The 25,455-nt window shown below is 47.6% G+C and overlaps 1 protein-coding gene across 1 annotated transcript; it reads left to right on the top strand.

Annotated features, from left to right (window-relative positions):
• Positions 1 to 4,387: 4,387 nt before the first annotated feature.
• RPN2 (ribophorin II) lies at positions 4,388 to 24,164 on the top strand (the record flags this gene model as incomplete). The annotated part of the gene is made up of 18 exons (XM_084271521.1): positions 4,388 to 4,400; positions 4,489 to 4,691; positions 6,472 to 6,567; positions 7,213 to 7,388; positions 8,215 to 8,290; positions 8,422 to 8,556; positions 10,653 to 10,829; positions 11,215 to 11,333; positions 11,751 to 11,856; positions 14,190 to 14,281; positions 15,473 to 15,587; positions 16,237 to 16,431; positions 16,950 to 17,036; positions 17,600 to 17,695; positions 18,851 to 18,926; positions 19,833 to 19,962; positions 21,690 to 21,775; positions 23,795 to 24,164. The coding sequence occupies 17 exons, from the start codon at positions 4,388 to 4,390 to the stop codon at positions 21,739 to 21,741; spliced, it is 1,944 nt and encodes a 647-aa protein (XP_084127647.1). The 3' UTR covers positions 21,742 to 21,775; positions 23,795 to 24,164.
• Positions 24,165 to 25,455: the final 1,291 nt, after the last annotated feature.

Below are 25,455 nucleotides of genomic sequence, written 5' to 3'. Positions count from 1 at the left end.
CTGGGATGCTGCTCGCATTTGGGGGCGGAGGGGGTGGGGTGTAACACACAGGAAACGATGCTACAGGGTCTCATGTTGGGGCCGTACCTGGGGATGCTGTCAGGAGGATGTGGGATGCTTCACAGTGCAACCCCCACCCCTGACTGCTAGTATAGGGTCTGGGCTAACTGGGAGAGCCCCACAGCAGTCAGGGCTCCTGGGGATAGGGTGTCAGGGGACCCCAGAGATGTTACATGTGGGAGCAGGGCTGGATTCAGGCACCTTGTCAGCCCTTCATCCCCTCCTGTGAAGGGGGACTGGCTGGCAGAGCAGTGCAGGAAGGGGAGGACAACCAGCACTGCAGAGAAATACATAGAAACAATAAGACCCCAAAAGATAATGTCTCCCAGCTGGGATTCATCAGGGAGAGATTTCCAGGAGTAGAAGTAAGGAAAACAGACCCCAGCCAGTGCAGTAATACCTTGGTGCTGGCTGGGGCAGGGTGTGCTCCTGGGAAAGCAGGTTGAGTGTCCGAGCTCCTGCAGAGTGGGGACCCACGGTGCCTCCCCAGAGAGGCAGGAGCTGCCGGGGCAGCAGCACCCTGAGGAAGGGCTGCCTTGGAAAGCCATCTGCAGGCAGCCAGCACACGGGCTGTAACCCTGCAGGAAGCCCCTCCACTCAGAGGCCCCCCCAGCAGGGCTGGGGGATGGGGAATGGGCTCCCGTTCCTTCCTGACACTGGTGGATTGAGCCTAAAAAGGGAATAGTTGGAGTCTTTACCAAAGAAGGAAGGCTGACTGTGCCGCCGGCAGGCAGAGCCGGGGCGGGGAGGGATGCCACAGCTCAGCTCACAGGTTTGGGGGGGCTCGCTCCCCTGTTTGTCCCAGGCTCCCCTTGAATGCATGGGGGCCAGATCCAGACCCAGTCCAGAGGTGCTGGGAAGGCTGGGGCCGTGCACTGGCCTCCTTGGGGCTGCTGTGGGGCTGAGCCACCCACATCCTGTGCATCCCGTGCAGCGGGAGTGGAGAGGCGGCAGGGAATGGACCTGCAGTCCCCTCTAAACTCACACCCCTCCTTCCCTGCCTGCATCTCCACGTGTTTAAGCAAGGCAGGAGGAGAAGGAGTCATACCCCAGTTTCCTGCTCCTCTCAGGGCCTTCCTCCTCCATCCTCTATCAGGTTGCCCAAGAGGTGGTGGAGGCCCCATCCCTGGAAACATTCAAGGACAGATTGGACAGGGCTCTGAGCACTCTGGTCTGGTTGAAGATGTCCCTGCTCACTGCAGGAGGGGTTGGACTAGATGGATTTTAAAGGTCCTTCCACAACTCAAACCATTCTGTGATTCTACGACCTTCCTCCCCTCCATCCCAAACCCCAAACCCTCCCCAGTCCCTCCTCCCAGCCCCTTTGCACCAGGTGCAGCAGCAGAAGAGAGCTCTGCCCTGGGGTGTGCACACACCTACTGCCCTGTACCCCACAGAGGGGTCCTGGCTCCTCTCCCCAGACTGGCAGAATTATTTCACACCTCTGTATCCCTCTGTCCTTGTCACCATCACCAACCAACTGAAGCTCAAATAGGAACAGGCAAAGCATCCTGCAGCCAGAGAGCTGTGCCATGATGCCAAGCCCTGCCCTGGGCAGCGAGTGCTGCTGTGGTGCCAAGGTCTCAGCAAGGACCAGCCAGAGGTTCTGCTGGGGTGAGGGCTCCCAGGCTGTGCTATAATGAGGGATCACAGCAAGTGATGGGCTACGGGTCAAATGCATGGTTATTACAACTTAGTAAATGTGGTTTTAACAACCATCTGGCACTTCTTTTATATGCAATAACCATCCCATTACATCGAAATAAAATCCACGTTTAAGGCACTTAATTGCACAAGCAGCCTTTAGCTTTTTCTCTCTCTCATCTCATAAAAAAACACCCCTTCCCATTTCCATCTGTCACAGCAGAAGATCTTGGCTGCAGGACTCCAGCCTCCTCTCAAGACTGGGCTGGGGAACACGGGGTGCTTCAGCCCCAGGAGAAGGTGTTGGAGCTGGTGCCTTTCCCCAGGACTCCAATGGTGGGGTCAGACACCCCGCAGCCTCTCAGAGAGGTCCCCAGCATCCCTGGGGATTGCATGGTCATCCCCTGATGTGGACTACAGCAGGGCTGGAGCAAGGTCTCAGACTCATCTGATCGCTAGAACTGAAGAGAAATGCCATCACACAAAGGATTTTGAGATCATTTTAGTTTGGCTTCACTCCAATCCTGGTGGGGGGAATCTTCCCCTTGCTCCAGTTTCTCTCCAGGAAGAGTAATAGAATGGGAAGCACCATCACAGCTGGCCAAAATCTGTTGGTTTACTGCAAAATGTAAGGTGATGCAAATCCAGCTCAGCAAAGCAAAATCCCTTTCTGGGACAGAATATCAAAATCAGACGCTCTGATGCAGAGCATTTTTTCCTTTCTCCAGGAGAGCTGTGGCAACAGGATCTTGCAACACATTTCAGTGGAGCTCCATCTCCCAAGGGAAAACAGGAGAGGAATAACCCAGTGCAAGGGGACCGCCTCAGCATGGGAAATGCTCACTGCGCAGCTGGGTACCCATCTGTGCCCTGAGCATCCTCACACTGAGGCAATGAAACAGGCTCAGTAACTGGGGGATTTATGTGGGAATGGTGGTTTGGCACTGTCGAAACCAAGCTGATGCACAGTGTGTCTTGCCTGGGCTTTATAAACCCCCCAAAGGCCACCTCAGTGTCACCCAAAGAGGAGCTGACATCCCATCACGGCTCCGGCGCAGAGAGAGGGGCAAGGGGAGCAAGCTGCCCTCTCAGCGATGGTTTTGCACATTGAAGCAGCACAGCAGCTCTCAGATCCTCCGTTTCCCCCGGCGAGCCCAAGAGCCGTGTCCACCCTACACACAGCGAACAGCCCAAAGCACCGGGAGAGCAGAGGGGCGGCAGAGGCGGGAAAGCGGGAGCTTCTCCGGCTCCACGGGATGTTCCCCGGGAAGCAAAGCAGCGCAAGTTCCCAGTGCCCTCTGCAGGAGGAATCACGGGCCTCTTCCCCAAATGTTGGGGCCTTCCAGGAGGGCAGCGAGCAGCCGGACGGGGCCTGTCACACACGGCTTTGCCGCCGTGAGACCTGGAGAGTGTAGGACACCAGCCACCTCCCGGGGCTCACGGGGAAGAAGCCACTTCGTATGTTGCCGTGCGTGTTGCTTCACCGCGGGAACTTGGGGTTGGCCATGGCCGTTCCCAGGGGTACCCTGGAATATCCCATCAGGGCAAACAGACCGTGCTGGTTGTATCAGTGGGGGAAGGCAGCTTGGGTAGCAGAGAGGTTTGGGGGTCGCACAGCTGAGCTGGGGGTTAACCTGGCATTGGTTCTGTATTTATTCGGTACTTAGAGAAAGCCAAGGGGAGGAAAGAGAGAGGTGGGAAAGAAGGCTGCCTGAAATACGGGACCTCGCACACCTCCCCCGAGGAACCCGTGCAAGCAGCATCACACAGATGCACTTGCTCACTTACAAACGCTGGTCCTGAACCCTCGCTGGTCCTGAACCCTCGCTGCTGCCGGGGGACCCCCCTCCGAGCCCCAAACCCGGCACGACAGCACCGTTCCCAGTGCCTCGTCCCAGGGCACGAGAGATCCCCCTCCAGGCTGGCGGAGGTCGCCCTCCCGCCCGCCCCCCGGGGAAGCGCGCAGCCCTTTCTGCCCCCGCCTTGCCGGGGAGAGGAGCCGGCGGCGGCGGTAACTCCGCGCGGGGGGGCGGCGGGAGGCTGAGACCCGCCGCCGGCCACTCGGGGCTGCGGCGGTCACCGCGTCCCGGGCGGCTGAGCACCCCCGGCGCTGGGTGCCCGTTCTGCCGGGCCGCAGGGCGCTGCTGACGCCCCAGCCCCCCGCGGCCGCAGGGAGGTGCCGAGACACGCGTGGGGCTGCCGGGGGAGCGGAGCCCCGGGGCCCGGCAGGGCACCACACATGTGGCGCGGCGCGGCACGGCTCCAGGCGTGGCGTGGCGTGACGCAACACGCCACAGTGCCCCCCGCTTCCCCTTTAAGGCGCCGCGGCGCACTGAGCGTGGCAGGCGGCTCGGCCAATCAGCGCGGCCCACATCCTCTCCAAGGGCCCGCCCCCGCCCGCCGCTGGCTGGTCCGTACCACTCCCGGCGTCCAGGGGAGCCGCCGTTGGCTCTTCACGGGCGGATCTGCCGCCGCCTGCTTCCCCTTTCCCTCTCGGGCAGCCCCTGTGTTCTGCTCCTTCTCGCAGCTCCACGGTGTCCGCGGCGGGCGCCTCTGGGGAAGTTTCCCCCCTCGAAAAAATACGCGGTCGCTCCCGCTCCCCCTGTGGCAGGGGCGCAGTGGTGCGGGCCGGGGCGGGGCGCGGGGCGGAAGCGACGCCGTGGCCCAGGCGGCGGGAGGCATCATGGCGGCGCCGGGTGAGGCGCGGGTCGCGGCGGGAGCGGGGCCGCAGGGGTGCGGCGGGGTGGGGAAGGGCCGTGGTGTAACTCGCTTGTCTCTCCGCAGGCCTGCGGCTGCGCCTGGCGGCGGCCTTCAACCTCCTCATCCTCCTCGCCGGTGTCCAGGCCCTGGCCCCCAGCCACCGCCTCACCGCCCGCGACCTGGCCCGGCTGAGGGCGGCTCTGGAGCGGCCCTTCGCCGACGTGCAGGCCGCCTACTACTCCATCGTGGGCCTCGCCAGCCTGGGGGTGCGGGTGGCGGACGAAAAGGTGAGCGGTTTGAGGGCCCGGCGGGGCCGCCAGTGCTGCCTCACCCAGCCCGCTCCCCGTCCCCCAGCCCGCTCGCTGCCCTCCACCGGCTCCTCAGCCCGCTCGTTGTTCCTCAGCTCGCTCCCCAGCCTGCTCTGGGTCCCCCAGCCCTGCCCCCCCACCCCCGCTGCTCCGCGTGCCCGTGGCACCATAGCAGCAAAAGATGCTTGTGGCTTTATTTAGCATGCTGCACTTTGCCAGGAGCGTGAGGGAGGTGTACAGCGTTACGCCTTGGCAAGGGCCAGAGCAAATCACTGGTAGTCGCTGGCAGTTCTTCAGGTTTGCTGTTTGAATGAGTTGGAGTCAGGGCAGGAACACCAGACAGGCTCTCTGAGATGTACCACCTCTGGAAGGTGGTTTCAGGGCTTGCTCCTCCATAGCCTGTGAGATACCACTCTAGCAATCAATTTGTTTCACTGTTTTGTGAAAAATATTTCTGCCCATGGCACATTTGCTTTGCTGTCCAGGTACAAGAGCTCATTTTGGTTCCAACAACAAATCTGGCTGATCTTGCTATTTTTTATATATAAAATATGTTTTCTTGTATGCAGACTCGCAGCAAAGGCTCATGGTATCAGCATGTCTGTAAGAGTATCATTCCCATCTTTAATCGCTTCTCACTGCAGTGTTGTAGTTTGTCCTTATAACAACCCCCTTACATGAGTGTACCCACATACATGCACACACATTACCTGTGCACCTAAGCTGTAAGCATAACTTTGTGCTTTACTCATAACTTCAGTGGTTCTAAACCATTTGGCCTTGCTTTCTATTGTGCTTTTGCACCACAGACTGTTAACTGTGAGGCTCCTGAAGGTGATGTGGTTCACACACTGCTCACCTTGCTGGGGTCACATACAGGGTATCTTGGGGCTGGGCTGGGAATTGCTGCTTTCATTTGTGCCATGTGGCTGGGTTTTCTAATAGCTGTAATAGTTTTGTTAGTGATAACACAGACTTTGTTTCTGCAGGTAGAAGTATTTATTTGTTCCTTGAGGTTTATTGTGAGACACTGCTTTTGGGACAGTGTAGCTCTTCATGGGGTGAGACTATTTAAAAAGTAAAGGCAGTAAAAAGAGTAAGTAGGCAAAACACTCAAACACATACCAGTGTTCCTAGGTAACTGTAGCATTAAAATCTTGTCCTGCTTGGAAAGGCCTATTTTCCACATACATAAGTCACAGGTCTTTGAGTATGAGCAGTTAAATTCTTAGTTACTTTCTGGTTAAAATGGAATCTTAATGATCCAGCCATCTAGTTGTCAGTTAAGCTGGCTATGGATTAATGAGCAGTCTTGTTGCTTGCCTTCATACTGTAGCTGCTTACCTGACTTCTCTTTCTGTGGGCTTTGAAACTGTATTCTGCATCCACTGATGATGTGTGTGATACACAGCTGGGAAGGAAGCTCGCCCACAAAGATTCTGCTCATCTGTTCTCTCTCCTGGGAGATCTTTCCCCACTAAATATACACGTGGGACTTTTATTTTGACAGGTTCTATGCTTATACTCAATTTAAATTTGAATTCTGGTTGCAGTGGAGCTACAGGAATCACCTTTGTTTCTGTGCAGCTCTTAGTAGAGTAGGATCTGGGGGGGTTCCAGGCTCTGCAGCATCACAGATATTACCAGGGATTTAATTTGCCTTTTCTCAGTATAAAAATGTACAGGAAACTGAGAGCATCATTTAGATCTGTCAGTGGTGTAAGACTCTTGCTGTAAGTTACCTGCTGTTTCTTCACAGGCTGCATGTAGTTTCATCAAGTCTCACGTGGACTCCAGCAGCGTCGACTCCCTCTTCTACGCTGCACAGTCCATCCGGGTCCTGTCTGGCTGCGAGGTGAGCTTGGAGCCCTGAGCTCTGAAGACAGATGTTACCACAGAAATATTTACCTTGATCCTTTTCTTGGGTTTGTTTTATGCATGGCTTCTACTTCTACATTCTTTTAGTGGTATTCTGGTATGTCTTAGGCAAATAACTCACCAGGTCTCTGGGAGTACTCTACATGAGGCAAAGTGTAAGGTTCTAAAGCAAGTACTTATTTTAATAGAACTCAGAGCAGCTCTGTCAATTAAAAATGTTTTAGGCATATGATAAAGTGTTTGGGTGTAAACCCTGTGTTGAAATGCCACGAGGTTACAAACACAGCCCACCCCTGCTGCATCACAGGTGGCTTATCCAGGGCCTGTTCTCATCAGTACCACCCGCTGCAGCATGTGATGCCAGATGACAAACAGTAGCAGGTTAACAGGGTAAATCTGAATTGTGCATTATCCTGACTCATTGATAGCTGGCATCAAAACTTTGGCATTTAATTAATTAAAAGGTAACAGGCCTTTTTAAAAGATAAAGTTCTGTTGTTGTTTTTCTCCAAAGGCTTGCAGTAGTTAACCAGTCAAGTGTGTTGCTCCCAGAAGTCAGAGGTGACTAGAAGGCTGTGTTTTCCCAAGTATAAATCAACATGTTCCATGTGTTCTTCCTCAGGTTACCATTTCAAATGAGACCAGGGAGCTGCTGCTGGCAGCTGTCAGTGAGGACTCCTCAGTCACACAGATCTTCCACGCCGTTGGAGCTCTGAGTGGCTTTGGTCTCCCCCTGGCATCTCAGGAAGCGCTCACTGCTCTCACTACTCGTCTTAGCAAGGAAGAAAACGTGCTGGCGTAAGTCTTTTGGAACGATTCACTCTGTATATCTTCTAGGCAGCTGGATTTTGGAGTGAAAGGGGGTTTTGACAGTTTCTGTAATATAGGTGCTGTGTTTTCATGTGGTGTATTTGTCCAGTTCATTATTGTCCTTCTGGGAGGAATGAAGCATATGGTTTTGAGCTATTTTCTGTGAGATTTTGGAAATAAGCTTACGTGCTCAAGAGGAATGGTCAGTAAAGAGGACACATCCCAAAGAAGGCTTCTCTTTTTAGCAGATTGCAGCAAACTTATCACTTAAAAGTCCAGCTTTGGTTCTGTGTCATTTACATTGCAATAGACTTGATGCTCTTCCTCAGTCCTGGCTTGTAGGTTGGGATGCCTGTACTGAGAGGTGGAAAAAATGTGCCAGTAAGCAGAAGGAATCTTGGCATTCGTCACCAAAGAATTAAGTGATTTTACTGTGAGATGAGACAATAGAGATTTCCTGAAAAGCTGTGGAAGAAACAGGAACTAGAAAATTTGCTTTGTTGATTAAAAGAGTGGATTCCTGGAAGCCTTGGTAGCAAGCCTGGGGAATCTGTACTGGGCAGGGATCAAAGATTTGTTTATTCTCTGCTTTTAAATCTGAGTTTATGGCAGCACTGATGCAGCTAAAGTGGCTTTCCCTAATGAATTGTAGGCTTCAACTAAGTCACTTCAGATTCATTGCCTTGAGTCAACTGAGTGCAGTGACAGCTGTTCTACCCTTCATTCAGAATAGAAACTGCGGTTGCTTTGATTTGAATGAGGTTTGGAAGGAAGGAAAAATCATACAGTTGTTTGTTTTTGTTCTTGTTTTAAGAACCATCCAGGCTTTGGAGACGGCATCTTACTTGTCCCAGCAGGCAGATCTAAGTGGGATTGTTGAGGAGATTGAGGTAGGAACATGCTATGCTCTACATAGTCATCAATTTGTTAGACCTCTGTAGTACTAAAAGATGCATTAGTGTGAAACACAAAATGAAGAACCAACCAGGCTGATTCCAGTTTTAATGATTCTTTCCCTCAGGATCTTGTTGCTCGCCTGGATGACTTGGGTGGAGTTTATCTGCAGTTTGAAGAAGGAATTGAGACTACTGCACTGTTTGTTGCTGCTGCCTATAAGCTCTCAGACCACGTGGGTACAGAGCCAGCGATGAAGGAGGTCTGTATCTGCTTTGTCTCCCTTGTGCCCTGTGGCTCACAGGATCTGCAAGTCCTTGGTGTGCAGTGCAAGAGGCCGCTGTAACTGTGCAGAGTTTCTAATGGGGAAAAAATAATGAGCACACTGATTGAAAAGGGTGTCTCTGAGGGCATGCTAAGTAACAGGATGCAGGAGGAAATTCCATCTTCAGGATCACAGGTGGAATTTTGTTTGGTTTTCTTACTTTTTTTCAAATGTACAGAAGGAAATTGCAAGTGAGGCTTATTTTTCTTTATTTATTGAGACAAGCTGTTGATAAAAACCTTCTTGTTTCAGAGTCTGTTCTGGTATTTAGCACTTTGCTAGCACTTTCCAGCATTTCAAAGGGTTTTACAAATGTTATTTACCTGTGAGGAAATACAGACACCCTAGTTTGGGGTGCCCAAAAGGGAGGTGATGTTACTACTGTATACCTACAGGAATCCAGATGCAAAACCTCGTTGTCTGAAATGAAAGACTGTTGGAAGTTCCTTTTGAGCTTGATTAAGCCAGAAATCATTACTGCAAGTTGTCTACTTTGTTTTTTTCCCCCCAACAAGTGAATTGAATGAGGTGTACTTCTAATTGAGAAAGGCAGCTCCCTAAAGCACCAGCTGAAGTGGCAGGGTTGAGACAGAAGCCAGCGTAAGACATCTGAGTTCATTCCTGGCTCCTTTCCACGCTGCTGCCAAACAGACTTAACACAAAGCAATTTCGATGTCATTTTTGAGGAGGTGATTCTGCCACACACAATTCAAACTGTCAGCATCCAAATTATGTTTAAAAAGGAAAAAAAATAAGACCAATTAAGGAAAATTGTTCAGTGTTGTTTCAGAATTGTGCTGTCAGAAGTGCTATTGTTGGGGCTTAATGCTTTCTCTTGTGAATGGTGAGAGTGCCTCCAGAATGTCACAAAGGTCTCTTTAAAAATTAGCATGTAGTATATGAAAAAAAACCCCACCAAACAGTTCTCCTCCTCTTTTTTTTTTTTTTTTCCTCTTCACAATGAGAGTGTCAGTATGTCAGTTGCTGATTAAGGTCTGGAGCTATGCCATGCCCTCCATGTAAATGAAAAACACTGCAGGATTTGCACTGTGCAGGAGTTTTGTGGCATCTGTCTGTGTGCTGTCTCTAGTTATGTCATGTGTGGTGATGCTTATTAATGCAAGTAGGAGGATGAAAATTTGGGATGCAGTGGCTTTCATTTAAAAGTGCTCTTTGTAGCTTGCTAAATTGTGTGTCTGTTGCTTTATTTGGGATTGTCTTTGATTATCCTCATTTCTGATTAGAATTTAGCCTGCAACCCTGTGTTTGGCTCAAAGTGCAGGTAACCAAACTGTTTTCCAGACTAGCAGGGAGTAATGGAAGGATCTGAATAATAGGTCATAGCCTGCAGAGTGTGACCCAGATACACCAACCCTACAAAGTCAGACTGCAAAACCAGCTGGGGGACTCTGTCCCATGTCCCACTCCTCCTTCAGAGAGAACAAATTACTTCTGGCACTTTCCAGAGCCAGCTCTGTGCTCCTTGTGGTACTGCTTTAAAGCTAATCCTCTTAGCTCAAGGATACTGGTGAGCCTAAGGGGATAAAGTCTGCATGGGCCTAGACTGGCTCCTTCCAGAGCCGTTAGGATGCTTTGCATCACCTCTCTGTGGCCTTCCCAGCTTGGCAGGCAGCCAGGACATCTAGTAGAAGACAATTGTACAGCCCCTGGAGCCATATTGTCTTTTTGCAGCTGTAGGTAGTCTGGATAGCTGAGCTCAAGGCATCTCCTGTTCTGAAACACCTAGCTTGAAGATTAGAAGTTCTGGTGGATTGCAATTCTGGTTTCACAAGTTTTTAGCACAATCAGAGCTGTTGTGGTTGGAACCTCCCAGCCAAGAATAAGAATGCTAATGTCATGTTCAAAAGGTAGCTAATTTTGGGTTACCCAAGTTATTTTTCAAGCAAGTGGGGAAATTAAAACATCTTTCTGAATTATGTTTTGATTAACAACATTAGACTGAGCCAGTTTGCAATGTTGTGGTAAGATGCTGGTGCTTACATGTGATTTGCTTTTCCTTTTTTGTTTTCCAGGACCAAATTATCCAGTTGATGAACGCAATCTTTAGCAAGAAAAACTTTGAGACTCTCTCAGAGGCTTTCAGCGTTGCGTGTGCTGCAGGTTCTCTATCCCAGAACCGCTACCACTTGCCTGTCATTATTGTCCCCGATGGGGCTGCAGCGGTGTCTCACCATCAGCCTGTACTCAAGGTGAGTCCTCAAGCCACAGGTCTTAACTCACCTATTGGCTTGGTCTTTAGTGCTGTAGGTCTGGGCTGACTGAGCGTGTAAGGTGATGTCTCTAAAGTTTAGCTCCAGGACTCAGGTTCCAGTAGGTCTGGGTTTTTAGGGCTTTTATGAAGGGATTCCTAGGAACTGCTGCTTGCCCTGGGCTCACCAGGCGCTACCTCAGAATGCCACTGTGTGGAAGTCAGCCCTGCTGATTAGAAACTTGAGCTTTCTTGGTTATGGTAGCAAGAAGTAGGTGAATCTGGGTGTATAATGCAGGGGGATGGTGTGTTGTCTGTGCTCCCATGTTCCTCTGGGCCAACAGGCTCCAACAGGCTTCACAGAAGTCCTTGTTTTTCTCTTGTAGCTACAAGTGACCAATGTTATGTCCCGGCCGCTGACTCAAGCTTCTGTAAAGCTCGACTATGCCAAGTCTGCTGCTAGCAAAGCCACTGTTCTTCAGCAGGCAGCATTTACTCTCTCAGGGTAAGAAAATAATCTTATTTTTACAATTTGTAAGGCAAACAGGTACTACTTAAACAGTGGTGGGCTTATTTTCCTTATGTGTTCTTTGACCAGATAAATGTTTGTATGATGGAGAACTCAAAATGCTGTAGTTGTGTGTGTTTGGTAGGTGGTGGCTGAGCACTTTTGGTAGTGATGGTGGATTTCTGTTCCTTTTTCTTTTGGGAGTGGGGAACAGCAGTTTCCTTGTGACTTTAGGGGCACTTCAAAGAATTCTTTTCCTGCTGCACTTAGCCATGTTAATTTTGTGCTGCATTTCCCTCCTGTTTAATTTAGATATTTGGAGGCTTCTCAGTAGCAAGATGCTTCCTATTTGTAGGCTGCTTTAGTTTCCTAGAGGATCCTTCACACCTTGCTGCTTTTTTTTGTTTTTGTTAGAGACGTCTTTGAGCTGAACTTCATGAATGTGAAACCTGCAAGTGGGTATTATGACTTCTCCATCAGCGTGGATGGAGATAACCGATTTATTGCTAATAAAGTTGAGGTGGGTGTGCTTTCTGATGGCATTTTAATGCTGTGCCCTGAAATAGCTGTTTGTCTGTACCTGTTCAGGATGTTGCTGGTTGTGTGGTGTTTTTATCACGTGTTGTTTTGTGATGCGTTGGATCTTGATTCAGGATTATAACCAGTAAGCAGATTAATATGTGATCAAAATAATTTGTGTAAATTTCAACTGACTTACTTAGATATTTGCTGATCTGACAGGGTACGAAGAAAGGCAACGAAGGGAAGTGTTTATACTGCAGCTCTGAGCAGCTGTGCAAAAAGGTTTCTAAGAATGTGGGTGCTTCAGAGGGTTTGAGATGCGAGTCTGTTAAATCCCAAGGCTTGGCTAGCAGTTGTCTGGTGATTGCTTGATCTGTGGAAGCTGAGCATTTGTGTGGTCTGGTTTTTCAAGTTCTAGACCCCTAAAAAGAGTCTAGCGGATCTTTTGGCATCTCCTAACTGAATGTGATGATACTTTTGTAGTGCAGAAGCAGTGACCAAAGCAAAGGAAGTCTTTATTTCTTGTATACATACCTCCTTTTTGGTGACAAAAGATGGTACACCACACCTTTCTGAAGAGTTTAATGTAAATGCTCAGAGTTTTACTTTCCTCAAGTGACCTCTGTGACTGTTCATACAGTCACTCTGGTGTCAGCAGCTGAGAACGCTCTGCTCCAGTGATGCCTGTTCTCAGGGTTAGTTTTTGCTCTTGATCACTTTTTTAAGGAAAAGATTTGCTTTTAAAGTCTTCCAACATAGTCAGCTTGGAGTGGAGGAAGACGCTTATTTACAACTGCTGACCTTTATTCTGTCTATCAAATTGATGTTGTCATCGTAGTAGTAATAGCACTTAGGAGTGTCAAAAGGGGATTGATTGTCCTGCTCAGGCTGGCTGCTGGCACACGGAGGCAGGGGCAGGAATGCATTAATGCTGGGGGGCTTTGTATGAACAGCTTCTAATAAGACACATTGTTATGAGGGAGGATGGCTGGGGGAATTGCTTTTTTTTTTTTCCTTACTGTTATTAGCATTAATTGTCCTTAATGCACCATCGTTTTGACAGTAATGAGCTCAACCAGTGGGTTATTACTCCAGGCAGAGACTACATTTCCTGGCATTAAAATATTTGAGAGATGTTTGTGTACTGTTCAGTTGGAGGGACTGTGTGCCACAGCTCTAAGTTGCCTTCACGTAACTTTAAAATGAGTATTTCATTAGCCCATCTTTCTTTTCTCCCACCTTGGAACAAACTAAGGCTTTACTGAGTTAGCCTGAGTAGTCCACGTGTTAATGGATCCGTTTTCTGAGGTAACCTCTATCTTTAGTTACCCTTCATGTTGTAAAGGAGCTGCTGAGACTGTTATGTTTGAAGTCTGACCTAAATAGTTTGGTTTATGTTTTTACATACTTTTCCCCCAGGTTCCCTGTAAATTACTCTTCAGGATTGTGGGTGTGGGGCCAGTTCACACAAGCAAACCTGTAGTAACAAATTGCAGTATGTGATGAAAAATAGCTTGACAATGAAACTTTAGTTCTCCAGGGGAGCATTTGTAAGCTGTGAGGACAAACGTGCTAATTAAAAACTACAGGCTGTGGTAACTGCTGATGTTTGAGAGAAGGGCTGAGACTGGTCAGAGCCACCCAGGCTCAGTGTCTGGATGGTCTGTGGTTTGGGACTGGGGAGAGGGCAGGAAATCATTTTCTGCTCAGGATTTATACAGCACTTAGTGCAAAGGAGAGTGATAAGTGGCAGGACCTGGTTGGCTGCCCTGCACTGTTGGGACTCTGAAGGAAAGCTTGCTGGACAAAGTGCAGGTCTGCAGGAGTGCTCTGCCTTCTGCCTGCTGGTGATTAAAATCAGCAGAAACCTGTTGGGCTTTAGGAGAGCAGCAGCAGAGCTCACTGCTGTCTGGAGACCGACCTCCTCTCAGACTGCTATCAGAAGTACATATGCAGTTCTGAGTTGTATCCTATGTGATGTAACCTGTAACAGCTAGTTTCTGCTAGCTTAAAAGGAAAACTAGTTCAACTGTTTTATGAAAAACAGTTCTCCAAAGGGCAGTGAACTCCAGCCTGAGAAGCTGGTGTCTTCCTCACTGGCTGCATGTGCCAGGAGGAAGGGGACAGGTTAGGGTTAGAGCCTGATTGATGCAGGAGCTTTGCCAGAGGGTAAGTTGCTCCAAGTCTTGCTCAGCTTCGGTTCTGGTTTTGTCTTAGTGTAACATTGCCTTTGGGAAAGGGGACAGAAGAGCTAAAGCTTCCACATGAAAGCTCACTGTAATTAGTATGTGTAGAGTGCTCTGACTAATTTCCTGTTGTGCTTTATTGCAGCTGAAAGTGAAAGTTTCCACGGAAGTTGGGATTACTAATGTGGACCTTTCTACTGTGGATAAAGATCAGAGCATTGCGCCAAAAACCACCAGGTAAAATGATGCTGTGTGTGTGATCCTTTCAGGGACAACTCTGGCTCTAGACTGGAGCTCCTCTGAGCTTTACCTCCTTCAGTTAAACCAGAGGAATCTTGTGTTGGGATAACTACATAGTTGTGCCTGTGCTGTTTCTCTTGATCTTCTGAGTTCATTGGGAGAATGCTGATCCTTTTACAGGTGGTTTTCCTTAGTACTGAAATAAGTACTAACAGAAGCCAGGCAACTGGAGCCTTCTGTTCCTTTGTTGGCACCTCTCCATAGCAAAAGCAAGTTAAAATAGTTGTGTTAATGTTTCTGGTATTATTTGGCTTTGGTAGAGGTGCTCTAAAGTAAGATACACGGTGTGTTTGGGGCTGGGGCTGCACTGTTGCTTGGGGTACTTGAATTAATGCTGGGTTTTTTTAACTGACATCAGTTAGAATGTGATGTGTGGGATCTGACATAGGTTGCAGAGCCTCATGAAGGCCCCTCTCTGTGTGTTCATCCAGCCTTCCTGAAGGGAGGTTGTAGAGAGGTGGGTGATGGTCCCTTCAGCCAGGTGACAGGAGATGGGACAAGGGAAAATGGTCTCAAGCTGCCCCAGGGCAGGGTCAGAGCAGATGTTAGGGAAAAATGTTTTACTGAAAGCATTGCCAGGGATGGAACAGGCTGCCCAGGGTGGGGGTTGAGTCACCATCCCTGGATGTGTTTAAAATAAGGGTAGATCAGGTACTTAAAGATACGGTTTAGCATAGGACGGGAACAGTTGGACTTGATGATCTTAAAGGTCTTTTCCAGCCGTGTGATTCCTGTGCTGAAGTACAAGTGTCCCTGTTTTCTGTTCTGCCATCACACCGCTGGTTTGTAGCATAGCCTTGGCTAAATGGAATGTGGGGTGTAGCATTAGCAAAACATTCCTCTGGTGATCCTTTGAACCTTACAATAATAAAAAAAAAACACTTTCTTGAAAACGGGCAAGGTATGCCTCTCACAAAAATCCTACTGAAAAAATTCCATCCATTTCTTTTGATTACATTTATAGTGGAAGAGAAAGACCTGTTAGTTCACCTGTCTTTTGATGAAATGGTTCATCTGTACTGAGTAGGCTGCAGTACTGCTAGACAGGCTTGCGTGCCTTGATCTCTTTGAAAACCAAACTATCTCTTGGAAAATCATCTCTGTTCTGTTTGGTTGTCTCCCTCCTAGGGTAGCTTACCCAGCCAAAGCCAAGGGCTCATTCACTGCTGACAGCCATCAGAACTTTGCTTTATCCTTCCAATTGATAGACGTGAACAGTGGAGCCGAACTCATCCCTCACCAGGTCAGGACAAATTTGTATCATGAATGTGTCTCTGAAATGTTCCATCTTGAAGTGTCTGAGGTGACAGTTGCTCTTGAAAAGATTTGCTGGGTTTTGAAAAGCATTATGTTTCTGACACAGGCTGTAAAAGATCTCTGATCTTGGTAGATGGGAAATGGATTCAGTGTGTTTGTTTTGTCTGTATGTTAAACAAAACCTCTTCTGACTCTGGTATTGTGTCTTAGTTAACTAAATCTGTGCAAGTAAGAAGTGCAGTTCTGTTTTTTTTAATGTAGAATGTTTGCTGGAAAACTCCTTGAATAAACTCTTTAAATGGTAATTTTTCCCTATAAAATAAAAAGAAAGGTAAAATCCCCAACAAACTCCAGGTATGCATCCATCCCTCCTGTGTGCTGTTGCATGTACCATATGGAGTTACAGTCAGTGTATCACCTGTACCCCAGGTGGGCCACTGGATGGTCCTGTGTTAATGTAGTTACTCAAAGAGAACTTGGCTGATGTGCAGGGATTGTGACACCCAGGCTGCCAGTTCAGACTCCAGCTTTTGTTAATGCTGTAGGGTTTTGATTTGGGGTTAAATCTCTCATTTCACTGATGTTTCTAAGCACGCTATGCAGTATTCCAGAGACATCACAAACTTCCCTTTCAGACTTTTGTCCGACTTCACAACCAGAAGACTGGCCAGGAGGTCGTGTTTGTTGCAGAACCAGACAGCAAGAACGTGTACAAGTTTGAACTGGATACCTCAGAGAGAAAGACTGAGTTTGACTCTGCCTCTGGTACCTACACTCTTTACTTGATAATTGGGGATGCCACTCTGGAAAACCCAATCCTGTGGAATGTGGTACGTAGCTGGAAGTGTGGTGATGTGGTTTTGAGATTACTGGTGGTGTAACAGGAGGGCACAGTACAGACTTGGAAGGGGGGTGGAAGTTCAAATGTCTCTGTACTTTGGAGCAAGGCAGAATCCTTGTGCCCACTGATGGTCTCTGAGGGTTTCTGTTCATTGTACATTTTTAAATAAGCATCAAAACAAGACTGAAATGAACATTCATTTCATCGTGTTTGTGGTGGAACAAACTTCAGACCGTTGATGGGTTTGTAATTTCACAGCAAACTGCAAGATTTGGCCTGTCTGTGCTTGCTGTGCTGGAAATAAGCCCAACTCTTGGGGATGGGTGAATGGCATTACTGCCCCTGTTTAGGAGAAAATGCTCTTTAAAATCTGGTGGCTTTTTCTTAGTTTCCTTTGAAGTTTAGATTGACATAAATAAGAAATAAGCCATGGTACTGGAATAGCTTCTATGAATTTTTTTAATATGTTAAGATCAAACTTCATGAAGCTGCATAATTTCATTTCAGGCTGATGTTGTGATCAAATTCCCTGAAGAGGATGCACCATCCACAGTCCAGTCCAAGAACCTCTTTGTGCCCAAACCTGAAATCCAGGTACAGTCAAAACCCAAAAATGATGTGCAGGGACAGGGGAACTAGTCCTGCTAATGGTTTTTGTTCTCATCGTAACGTATTGTTGAAAAGTCATCTCTCATTAAAAAAATGAATGCTGTGGAAGGAGGTTAATGAAAGGAAGGGCAGAGTTACTGCTTAATGGAAAGAAATTTCTTGCAGTGATCTGCAGGATGAATAAGTCAGTTGTGTGTCCTACCTGTAAGAGGGCAGCTGAGAAGATCCAAAAGTGTGCATGTGACTAAGCACCACAGGAAGATTTCTGCTTCTGAAGCTTTATCTGGCTCTGTTCAACTGTCTGTGCTGATGAGAAGCTCACAAGTGCTTCTGTGAGTGCAAGGGAAAGTCAACTGTGCGAGAGATTAAATGTGCAGAGACTGGAAGAGGCACTACTTTAAAGAGTTAGGCTTTGCCTTAAGAGGAATGCTTATCATCCAGAGGGACATCTGGGAAGCTCCCCGGGGCTGCAGCTGGTCCTGTGGGACACTAGAGAAGCTGCTCTGTTGGAATACACCTCCTCAGGAGTTGGTTTTGTTTGTTTGCAGCACCTCTTCAGGGAACCTGAGAAGAGGCCTCCCACTGTGGTGTCTAACACTTTCACAGCGTTGATTCTCTCCCCCCTGCTTCTGCTGCTCATTCTGGTGAGTGAACTGGGCCACACAAGAAGAAAACGTTTCCTCAGCCAGTCACAGGTCACTTAGGAGGTTGGCCAGCTAAACTTCTTACTGAAACTCTTGGTGATTGTGAGTAGTGCTGCAGTTGTAGCTGGCACATGTCAGTGCAGAACGCTGGTCTGGTGTTTTCTCTTTCCTAAATGGATTTTCTTTTGAGTTCATAGTCAAAACAGAAAAACACTGCTGGGAAGTAGAGGTAGGTGGGTGAGTTTCTCCAGCGTGCTGCTGCTAGGGATGTTGGAGAACAGTGGGCAGATGAAGTTATGACTAACATTAGGCTTCCACAGGGAAAATAAGCAGCGATTCTGCCTCACACTTAATATATCCATCCCATCATCTGTGTTACTTAATCCTATCAGATCAATTCCCATTTATGGATGTAATTGGTATTTGTGTGTCTGTAGTTGAAACATGTTCTGCTACTCACTGTATCATTAGATCAGTGTTTTGGACTTAATGCAATACAAAATCTCATCTAGGCAAGTTAAATTCCTCCTTATTTGGAGGGTGAAACTGGTCCCGTACTTGCTTGGCAGTAGTTTCCCATTAGCTAGTCTCACTGAAAGCTGGCACTCAGACATGTCCACTGGTCTCTGGAATTCACAAAATACGTGTTGGTAACACTTTAATGAAGACTCTCTGCTGCTTCTCTTGTTTTCCATCCTTCCTGTCTTTCTCTTTTGTATTCTAAAAACTGAAATTGTTTTTATGAGCATGCATCTTGCACTCAGCAGAACAACAGCTATAGACACAAAACTAGAACCTTACTTTTTTTGTCTTTTCAATTAAAGTTAATTCAGCTGGATAGAAATAGCAATGTTTGTTTTTTCTGGAAAATGTAGATTTGGAGCAGTTCCCTGTCATTGGTTGAAGAAAGATAATCAAGGAACTGCCTGTGGTCAGTCAGAAGCAGCAGGAGAAACTTTCACTACAGGAGCTCAATGGTGCTGTCTTTAGCAGAATCACTGCTCTGTCCTCTTGTAGCAGTAGACAAGAGCTCCTGTAGACAATACACCGTATTCATTGAAGAACTTAAACAGGCTTGAAAGATACTGAAATATAAACTCAAAGCCTGTGTTTACTAGGCCATTGTAACTCTGGTTTTCTTTCTTTTCCTTTTAGTGGCTGAAGATAGGTGCCAACATCTCCAACTTCAGCTTTGCTCCCAGCACCATTGTTTTTCACGTGGGACATGCTGGTAAGTGTCAGAGGCTTTCTGCTCTGTTTGACCTTCTCACCTGGGAGTGACAGATGAGAGCCCTGGTGCTTAATGGGCTTGCAGTCTATTAACTATAATGACATAATAGCATAACATTTGTTCTCTTGTTTTCATCTGCCTTCCTGCTTTTCATGATTGTTAATACGGTGATAAACCTGTTTTGGCCATCAGCTTATAACAGCGGTCATTATCCGGGCTCCTCTCACACACCATTTATCTGTACTTAATAGAAATTCTTATTTCCAGAGGTCACACTTTCTTTATTGCCTGTTTATCCTTTGTAAGCAGGGAGTTTGTGGGGATTGAAACCTGCAGGACTGACGCCTACGTCTTTTCTTTAAAGCTCTTCATGTGAAAGCTGCTCTTGTTCTTTGACTAACCTTTTTTATTTTTACATCAATTTTATTGTGCCCTTGCTTGCACAGTTATATACTGTCTTGACAGAATTTCAAAACCATAGCAGGCTGGGGGAACGCTGGATCTACTATTTCCCAAATGACATTGTGTTGCTATGTCCAGGCCAGTTTCCTTGGAAGCTTTATAAAGCTGTAAGCTCTCTCAAATGTGCAAAGGTTAATATCCTCTATTGAAATCCAGAGAATCCTCCTCCTTTTAATAGCCCCTAATGTCTATAATGTGTCCATAATTCTGCCACAAGAGGGTTGGTTCCAAGCTGTCAGTGTCACGTTTCACTCCAGAATGAGACCCAGGTGCCCTCTTTCCCTGGCAAAAATGTCTCGTCTTTACATCTGCTGTTCCAGAGATGAGATAGATGCCCAGAGCTTTGGCCTGGCCATCCTACCTAACAGCTCTTCTGAGGATAACAAATGGTCTTTGAGATGCAATTTCAGCCATGGGCTCTGTCTTTTGTTTTTTTCCTCACAGCGATGTTGGGGCTCATGTATGTCTACTGGACTCAGCTCAACATGTTCCAGACTCTGAAGTACTTGGCCATTTTGGGCGGCATCACATTCCTGGCAGGCAACAGAATGCTGGCTCAGAAAGCAGTAAAGCGGTAAGCCAGGGCGGGTGTGCTGGTGGGAGCTGCTTTTGAAATCAGTGGTGAGGTGATCACATCGGTGCTGTGGTGTGTCTGTAATTCCTACAGTAACGAACACTGCCTTGGGTTCTTCCATCCTGTGTGTGGGGATGGGCTCCTGGGTCCTGCTTTGTGCTGGTTTTCAGTATAAGGGCTTGAACTGACAGGGCTGAGATGCAGCTAACGTTCCTTCAGAGGGAGCCGGTCCATGTGGCCATGGATCAGGCACGGGGACAAAACAAAGGGTGGAATGATGTGCACTTTGACATGGGGAAACCCACCTGTGCCTGGTGAGACCTTCACTGACACTTGTTTCACATCAAGGTGTTACAATAATTAAATAATGCAGAAGAGCCCAACCCAAGCAGCTCTGCTTGTGAGGGAGGTTTTAAGATGTAACTTACTGCTGCCTTCTGCTGGAAGGGGGATTGTAGAGAACAGGGAAGCAAGCAGATACTTATCAGAGGTGTGCAGCAACACGCAAGGAAACCAGGGAAAATTCTGGGGACTGTTAGGGATACAGTATCCCTTTCTGTACCGGGATTGGACTGATTCTTCACGTTTGGGTCTCGTGATGTGCCGTGGCTTGGGCAGCTTGCTGGCAGTGTGCTGCCCCAAGCTCCCAGTGCGGTGCATTGATTAGAGGTTGAACCATTCCCTCTCCTTCACTTCTGCCACATGGGGATTCCATCCACGACTTCAGTTTTAGGCCTTTTTGTGCTAATGTCGAGTTTGGCTTTGAAGATGACCTTACTGACCTGCCTTGCTATCAAATCTGTGCTTTTCTTACTCCCCCCTCTGAGCGCCATTAGGGGCTGTTTGTCCTTGCAGAGCTGTTTGCACAGTTACCCCTGGGGTCTCACTTTTTTTGATTACACTGTATTAAAACCAGGACAAGAGCAGTAAAAAAGCCACATGGTTTTGCATTGATTTGTTGTCTTTAAAACATCTCTACTTGGGTGACTGTAGCAGGGAGGTGATTATTGTAATTAACTCTTTCCATACCATCCTGCCACTTGCCGCAGCCTTGCTCCCTTGGACATCCAGCCCCCTGTGGCACACTGTCTTGATACCATAACAGATCCTACTGGGATCTTGTTGCCATCAGGGCTATGTTATGTCATTTAGTAATATTTCCTTTTTAATTTAAAGAGTAATGATAAAATCACTATTAATTGCAGATTGCCTAGCATACAGATTTGGGGGAAAAGAATACAATGAAGCTTACTTCTAAGTGTCTGTGCTCAACCAGGGCTTCTGTTAGCACATAAATGCAGGTGGTTGGTTCCTACTTCAAAACACCACAGGGGGTGTCTGTATGCTTTTTCGCTGTAAATGACATGAAGCTGCAACTACAATGGCAAATTTGAAAGTAAAACTTCTACCTTAGGCTAAAGTTAAACCCTTTGTACCTGACTTTAAAGTTCAAAGAGACATCTTTTTGTTAAGGGCTGCTAGCCTGTCTCAGATGTTGAAGTGCAGCGATAATTAACTAGATCGCACTTTGAGGCAGAGCTGCTGTTCCACTATGGAGGCCGCTGGCGGGCGTGGGAAGGGGACTGTATAAACCATCTTCTTACAGAAGTTACCAGAAGGCCTGGTTTTGCTTTTTGCATTTCTGTCACTGGCTCTGGTTCCTGGAGCAGGGCTGCTTTCCTCCTCCCCATCTTCTCTGAACCTTTCTTCCTCTCTCCTTTTGGCAGGATCGCTGCAGAGCAGAGCAGTAGGTTGGCAAAGTATAGAACGCTGCGGTAAAAGGGGGTTTTGCTAGTGACCAGCTCTTCTAGAAGTAAGGGCTTCTTTGGAATTTGCCTTTCCTGGGCATGCTGCCTGTTTCATTTCATGTCATCACTCACAGCTTGTACGCAGATACCTGAGCTGAAGCTGCTGCCTTCCAACACCACTTATCAGGCTTTAAATCAGTCCTTAGGTGTCCTTGGCTACAGCCAGGGTTGCATATTAGCAGTATGTGTCCTCCTGAGCCTAAATTCCCTTTTGTGTGATGTCCTTAATAATCTGAGGTCTGTATGGTGATATGTGCACATGTGAATACGCTGTCATGGGCACCCAGCTGCTATCAGGTGATGAAATAAAGCTATTACAAGCTGTGTTGTTGCTGCAAATAAAGAATTCGTAACGTCAGCTGGAAGAGAACATGATGAATGTGGCTGATACCTGTGTTGTTCCCACCCTGCTGATGGTATATCTGGAGCATTGTGGTTATTCAGTTGCCAGGCACTCTGCTGAATTGCATCCTTGCTTGGAATGGTGAGAGCTCTGTGTGCAGCAGGAGCTAGGGCAGCACCACCTCTTTCAGCTGAGAACATGATCCAACCCAGGGTTTATCTCCCTGAACCGGTCACGGTGCCTCAGTCAGCAGCAGCCAGCCCCATCCATTCCGTATGATCACCCAGTAATTCTCTGTTCTCCCTTCCCAGTGCAAAGCCCTTTGTTCCCTTTCATTCAGAACAGGTAAGGTCCTGGTTTGCTGTATCCACAGCCCTGCAGGAGGCAGGACTGCTCTGCATGCTGCCCAGTTCTGAATGCGTGTGTGTGGCTTCATTTCTTGGTCACTGAACTGTTATTTTGGGGAAGGGAGAGAGTGTCTGGGACGAGTCCTGTGATGGAACTGAAATCCCAGCGAGCTGCACTGGTACATCTCATAAGCACCTGCTCTCTCTCATGTTCATAGTCAGTGCTCCATAAACACCCAGAGCGCCTTGAACCTGTGGGTTCAAGCCCCGGTGGGTGGTTTGCCCACAGATATGATGTGCCCTGTGGTACAAGCTCCTGTCTGCAGATTGGATGGGGTGGGGGATGGTTTCTGGAAAACTGCCTGTGGAAAACTTGGCATCATGTTCTGTAGAAAAGCGCCCTGTTACTGCCTCTTCTCTCCCTGAAGCGTTTTGAGGTATTTGAGCACAGAACAAGCTGTGACAAGGAACTGGAGATGGCTGTCCCTTCTTCTAGTAGCTGAAGGCTGGCTGCATCCTGGGCGTGTGTGCTGGTGCTGTGCTGGTCCCTGGCTGCTTCTCTTTACTGTAGCTTTGGGCCAGTGGTCTTCAGCTTTTTCGTAGCCTGTTACCAAATGCCTCACAAGCTGTTCTCCACAGCTTGCATGTCTTCTGTTTCTCAGCCTGGTGTTTTAACTCCTTAATTCCCCACAGGCTGTGAGTAATCCTGGAAGATCTTGCAGATTGCTTCTTACCCATGACCCACAAGTTTGGGTTTACTGCTGTGTGCAGTCACAAATGCTTTTCATTATTGATGGTTCTTCTGATGCCCCAGACATGTCAATCAGACTGTACTGTTACCAGCACCTAGGGCTGGGCTCTCAAGTGCTCCCATAGCTGTGCCTGTGACTGAAGGGAAAGGGACCCCAAAATGATGGGTTGCTGTGCTCATGGTAGTACATCTTGGGGATATGAAGATCTTTTGTCTTTGGGGAAGGACCAAGTGCATCCAAATGGATAGGTTGTCCCTGTTCAAAGCAGAAGAGTGGTTAAGGTACCTGAGGTTAAGGAACATTCAGCCCTGCTTTTTTGTTCAGTTCTGTATTGTCCAAGGCTCATCCATATTTTCTGCACCAGAAATTAACCTTCATTTTTGTCTGACCATTTCCATCCTCCTTGAATTCAGTTCTGTGTTCCATTGCAGTACTGGTTTTACCACTCCAGTAAGTTTCCTGTGAGAAGCTTCTCTCACAAGCTTCCTTTGAGAGAGAATGAGGGATCTGGGGACGCTTTTGCTGTGCAAGGAAGTGCTTTGTTGCCTGGAAGAGTTAATTTTTTTTGATTTTTCTTTCCAGGACACACTAGTACCAGAGGAATGGAAGAAACTGGGAAAAACAAAGCAAATACCTTCAGAACAGAAGTGAATAAGTAACTGAAAGTCCAGAAGGAGGAAGGTGGAAGCAGATTTTTTTAATATTAAGTCAAAAGGGTGCCAGTTCTACTTTTTTTTAAAGGTCTGATTTTCATCATTGTGTTCATGCTACTTGAGTGCTTTTCATATGAATCCAGAAAATCCTTTCTTCCCTGGATCCTCCCCCCCCCCCTTTTTTTTTTTTCTCCCAGGCCATTTTCATTTCCCCTTAAAAAAGAGGAAGAAGAAAATACAATTCTGCCATTTTCCCAGGTGCTCTCTCTGAATGATTTATGAATAAAGAGGAAAGAATGGTCCTGAATTTTGGGGTGGTTTTTGGCTGTCTTGGAGGCTGCGATTGGAAGCGGGGCTCACATGGGAATGAAAAGAGCTTTTTCTGGTGGGTGATTTTGTGGATGAGTCATTGCTGTGTGAAACTTCCTGTTCTTTCATGGCCTTTCCCAGAGGAATGTGTTTATTGGGGGGGATGGTTGGGACTTCCCACTCCTGCCTGTCCCCTGCGTGACGCTGTCATTGCGTTTCTCTGCTAATGGCTGTTCTCTCTGACTTCAGGATGGCACCAGATCACTCCACCTAGGAGTCAGCCTGAGGTTATTGCCTCCATTCCCTGAAACCCAATGCCAGGAAGCTGCTCCTTGCCATGTGGTCAAGTTTGAGTTCCTTGAGCTCTAACTTCTTGATTAATTACCACCTTCAAGACCACTGAGCAGTGTTCTGGCAGTAGACATTTGGCTTTATCATAGGACACTCTGGTAGTAATAACAAAAGGCCAAAATCTGCTCTTGATGAGCAGCTCCCACCTGGGAAGATGAAGAGTTTCTCCCTCCCTTACATCCACACATTGACTCCTCTTTGTCCTGCATCAGACTAGTTCCTTTTGGAAGAACTTTATCAAATGTCTTTGGGAGATCCAAGAAAACTATCAACCAGCAAGTGTGTGGAGCTGAATCCTCCAGAGAACTTGACAAGTGTGAGGCACGACTCCCCTCTGTAAAAGCATCTTGCCCCTTCCCACTGCAGTGGTTCACACTGAGCTCACTGTTTCTGTTCTTTGCAATACTTACTGCCCCTTTGTTCACTGTGAACGTTACCTTGGGTGCCACAGATGTTTAATGAACTCTCCTGACCTCCCCTGCACTCCTTCAGACACCTCATCTGGTGGTGTATTAAAGTCCTCTGGGACTAGAGGAGTTTTAAGCAAGAAACAGTTACTATTTGTAGTATTTTAGCCTGGAATTTCTTCTCACCCTGGTAAGGTTTTTTCAGCCTTGTATTTTGTTTCTGCTCACTCATCAGCTTTGGTTTATAACTTATATTTCTCCTGATGCTTCCTGTTAGGATGGATGCTCTGATACTCTTGCTGTAGAGCTCTGGCATGTGGCACATTATCCAAGGGGAGCACAGAGGCAAAAAGAGAATTGGGGAGCGCTACTATCTTGAGCTCTGTGTGTTGCTGTTGGCTTTCTACCTCCTTGGTGGTGTGTTAGGAGAGGCTGTTTTTATTCTGGCCTTTTATTGCTCAGACACTTTCTGGCTTGCTTCATTTGTGTTCATATTTAATCTCCCAGATTTGACCATTTGTTT

Source organism: Gallinula chloropus (genome assembly GCF_964237585.1).
Source record: "Gallinula chloropus genome assembly, chromosome: 16".
Classification (NCBI taxonomy): Eukaryota; Metazoa; Chordata; class Aves; order Gruiformes; family Rallidae; genus Gallinula; species Gallinula chloropus.
Note: the sequence above shows the minus strand (reverse complement) of the source record. Positions and strands in the feature narration are given on the sequence as shown.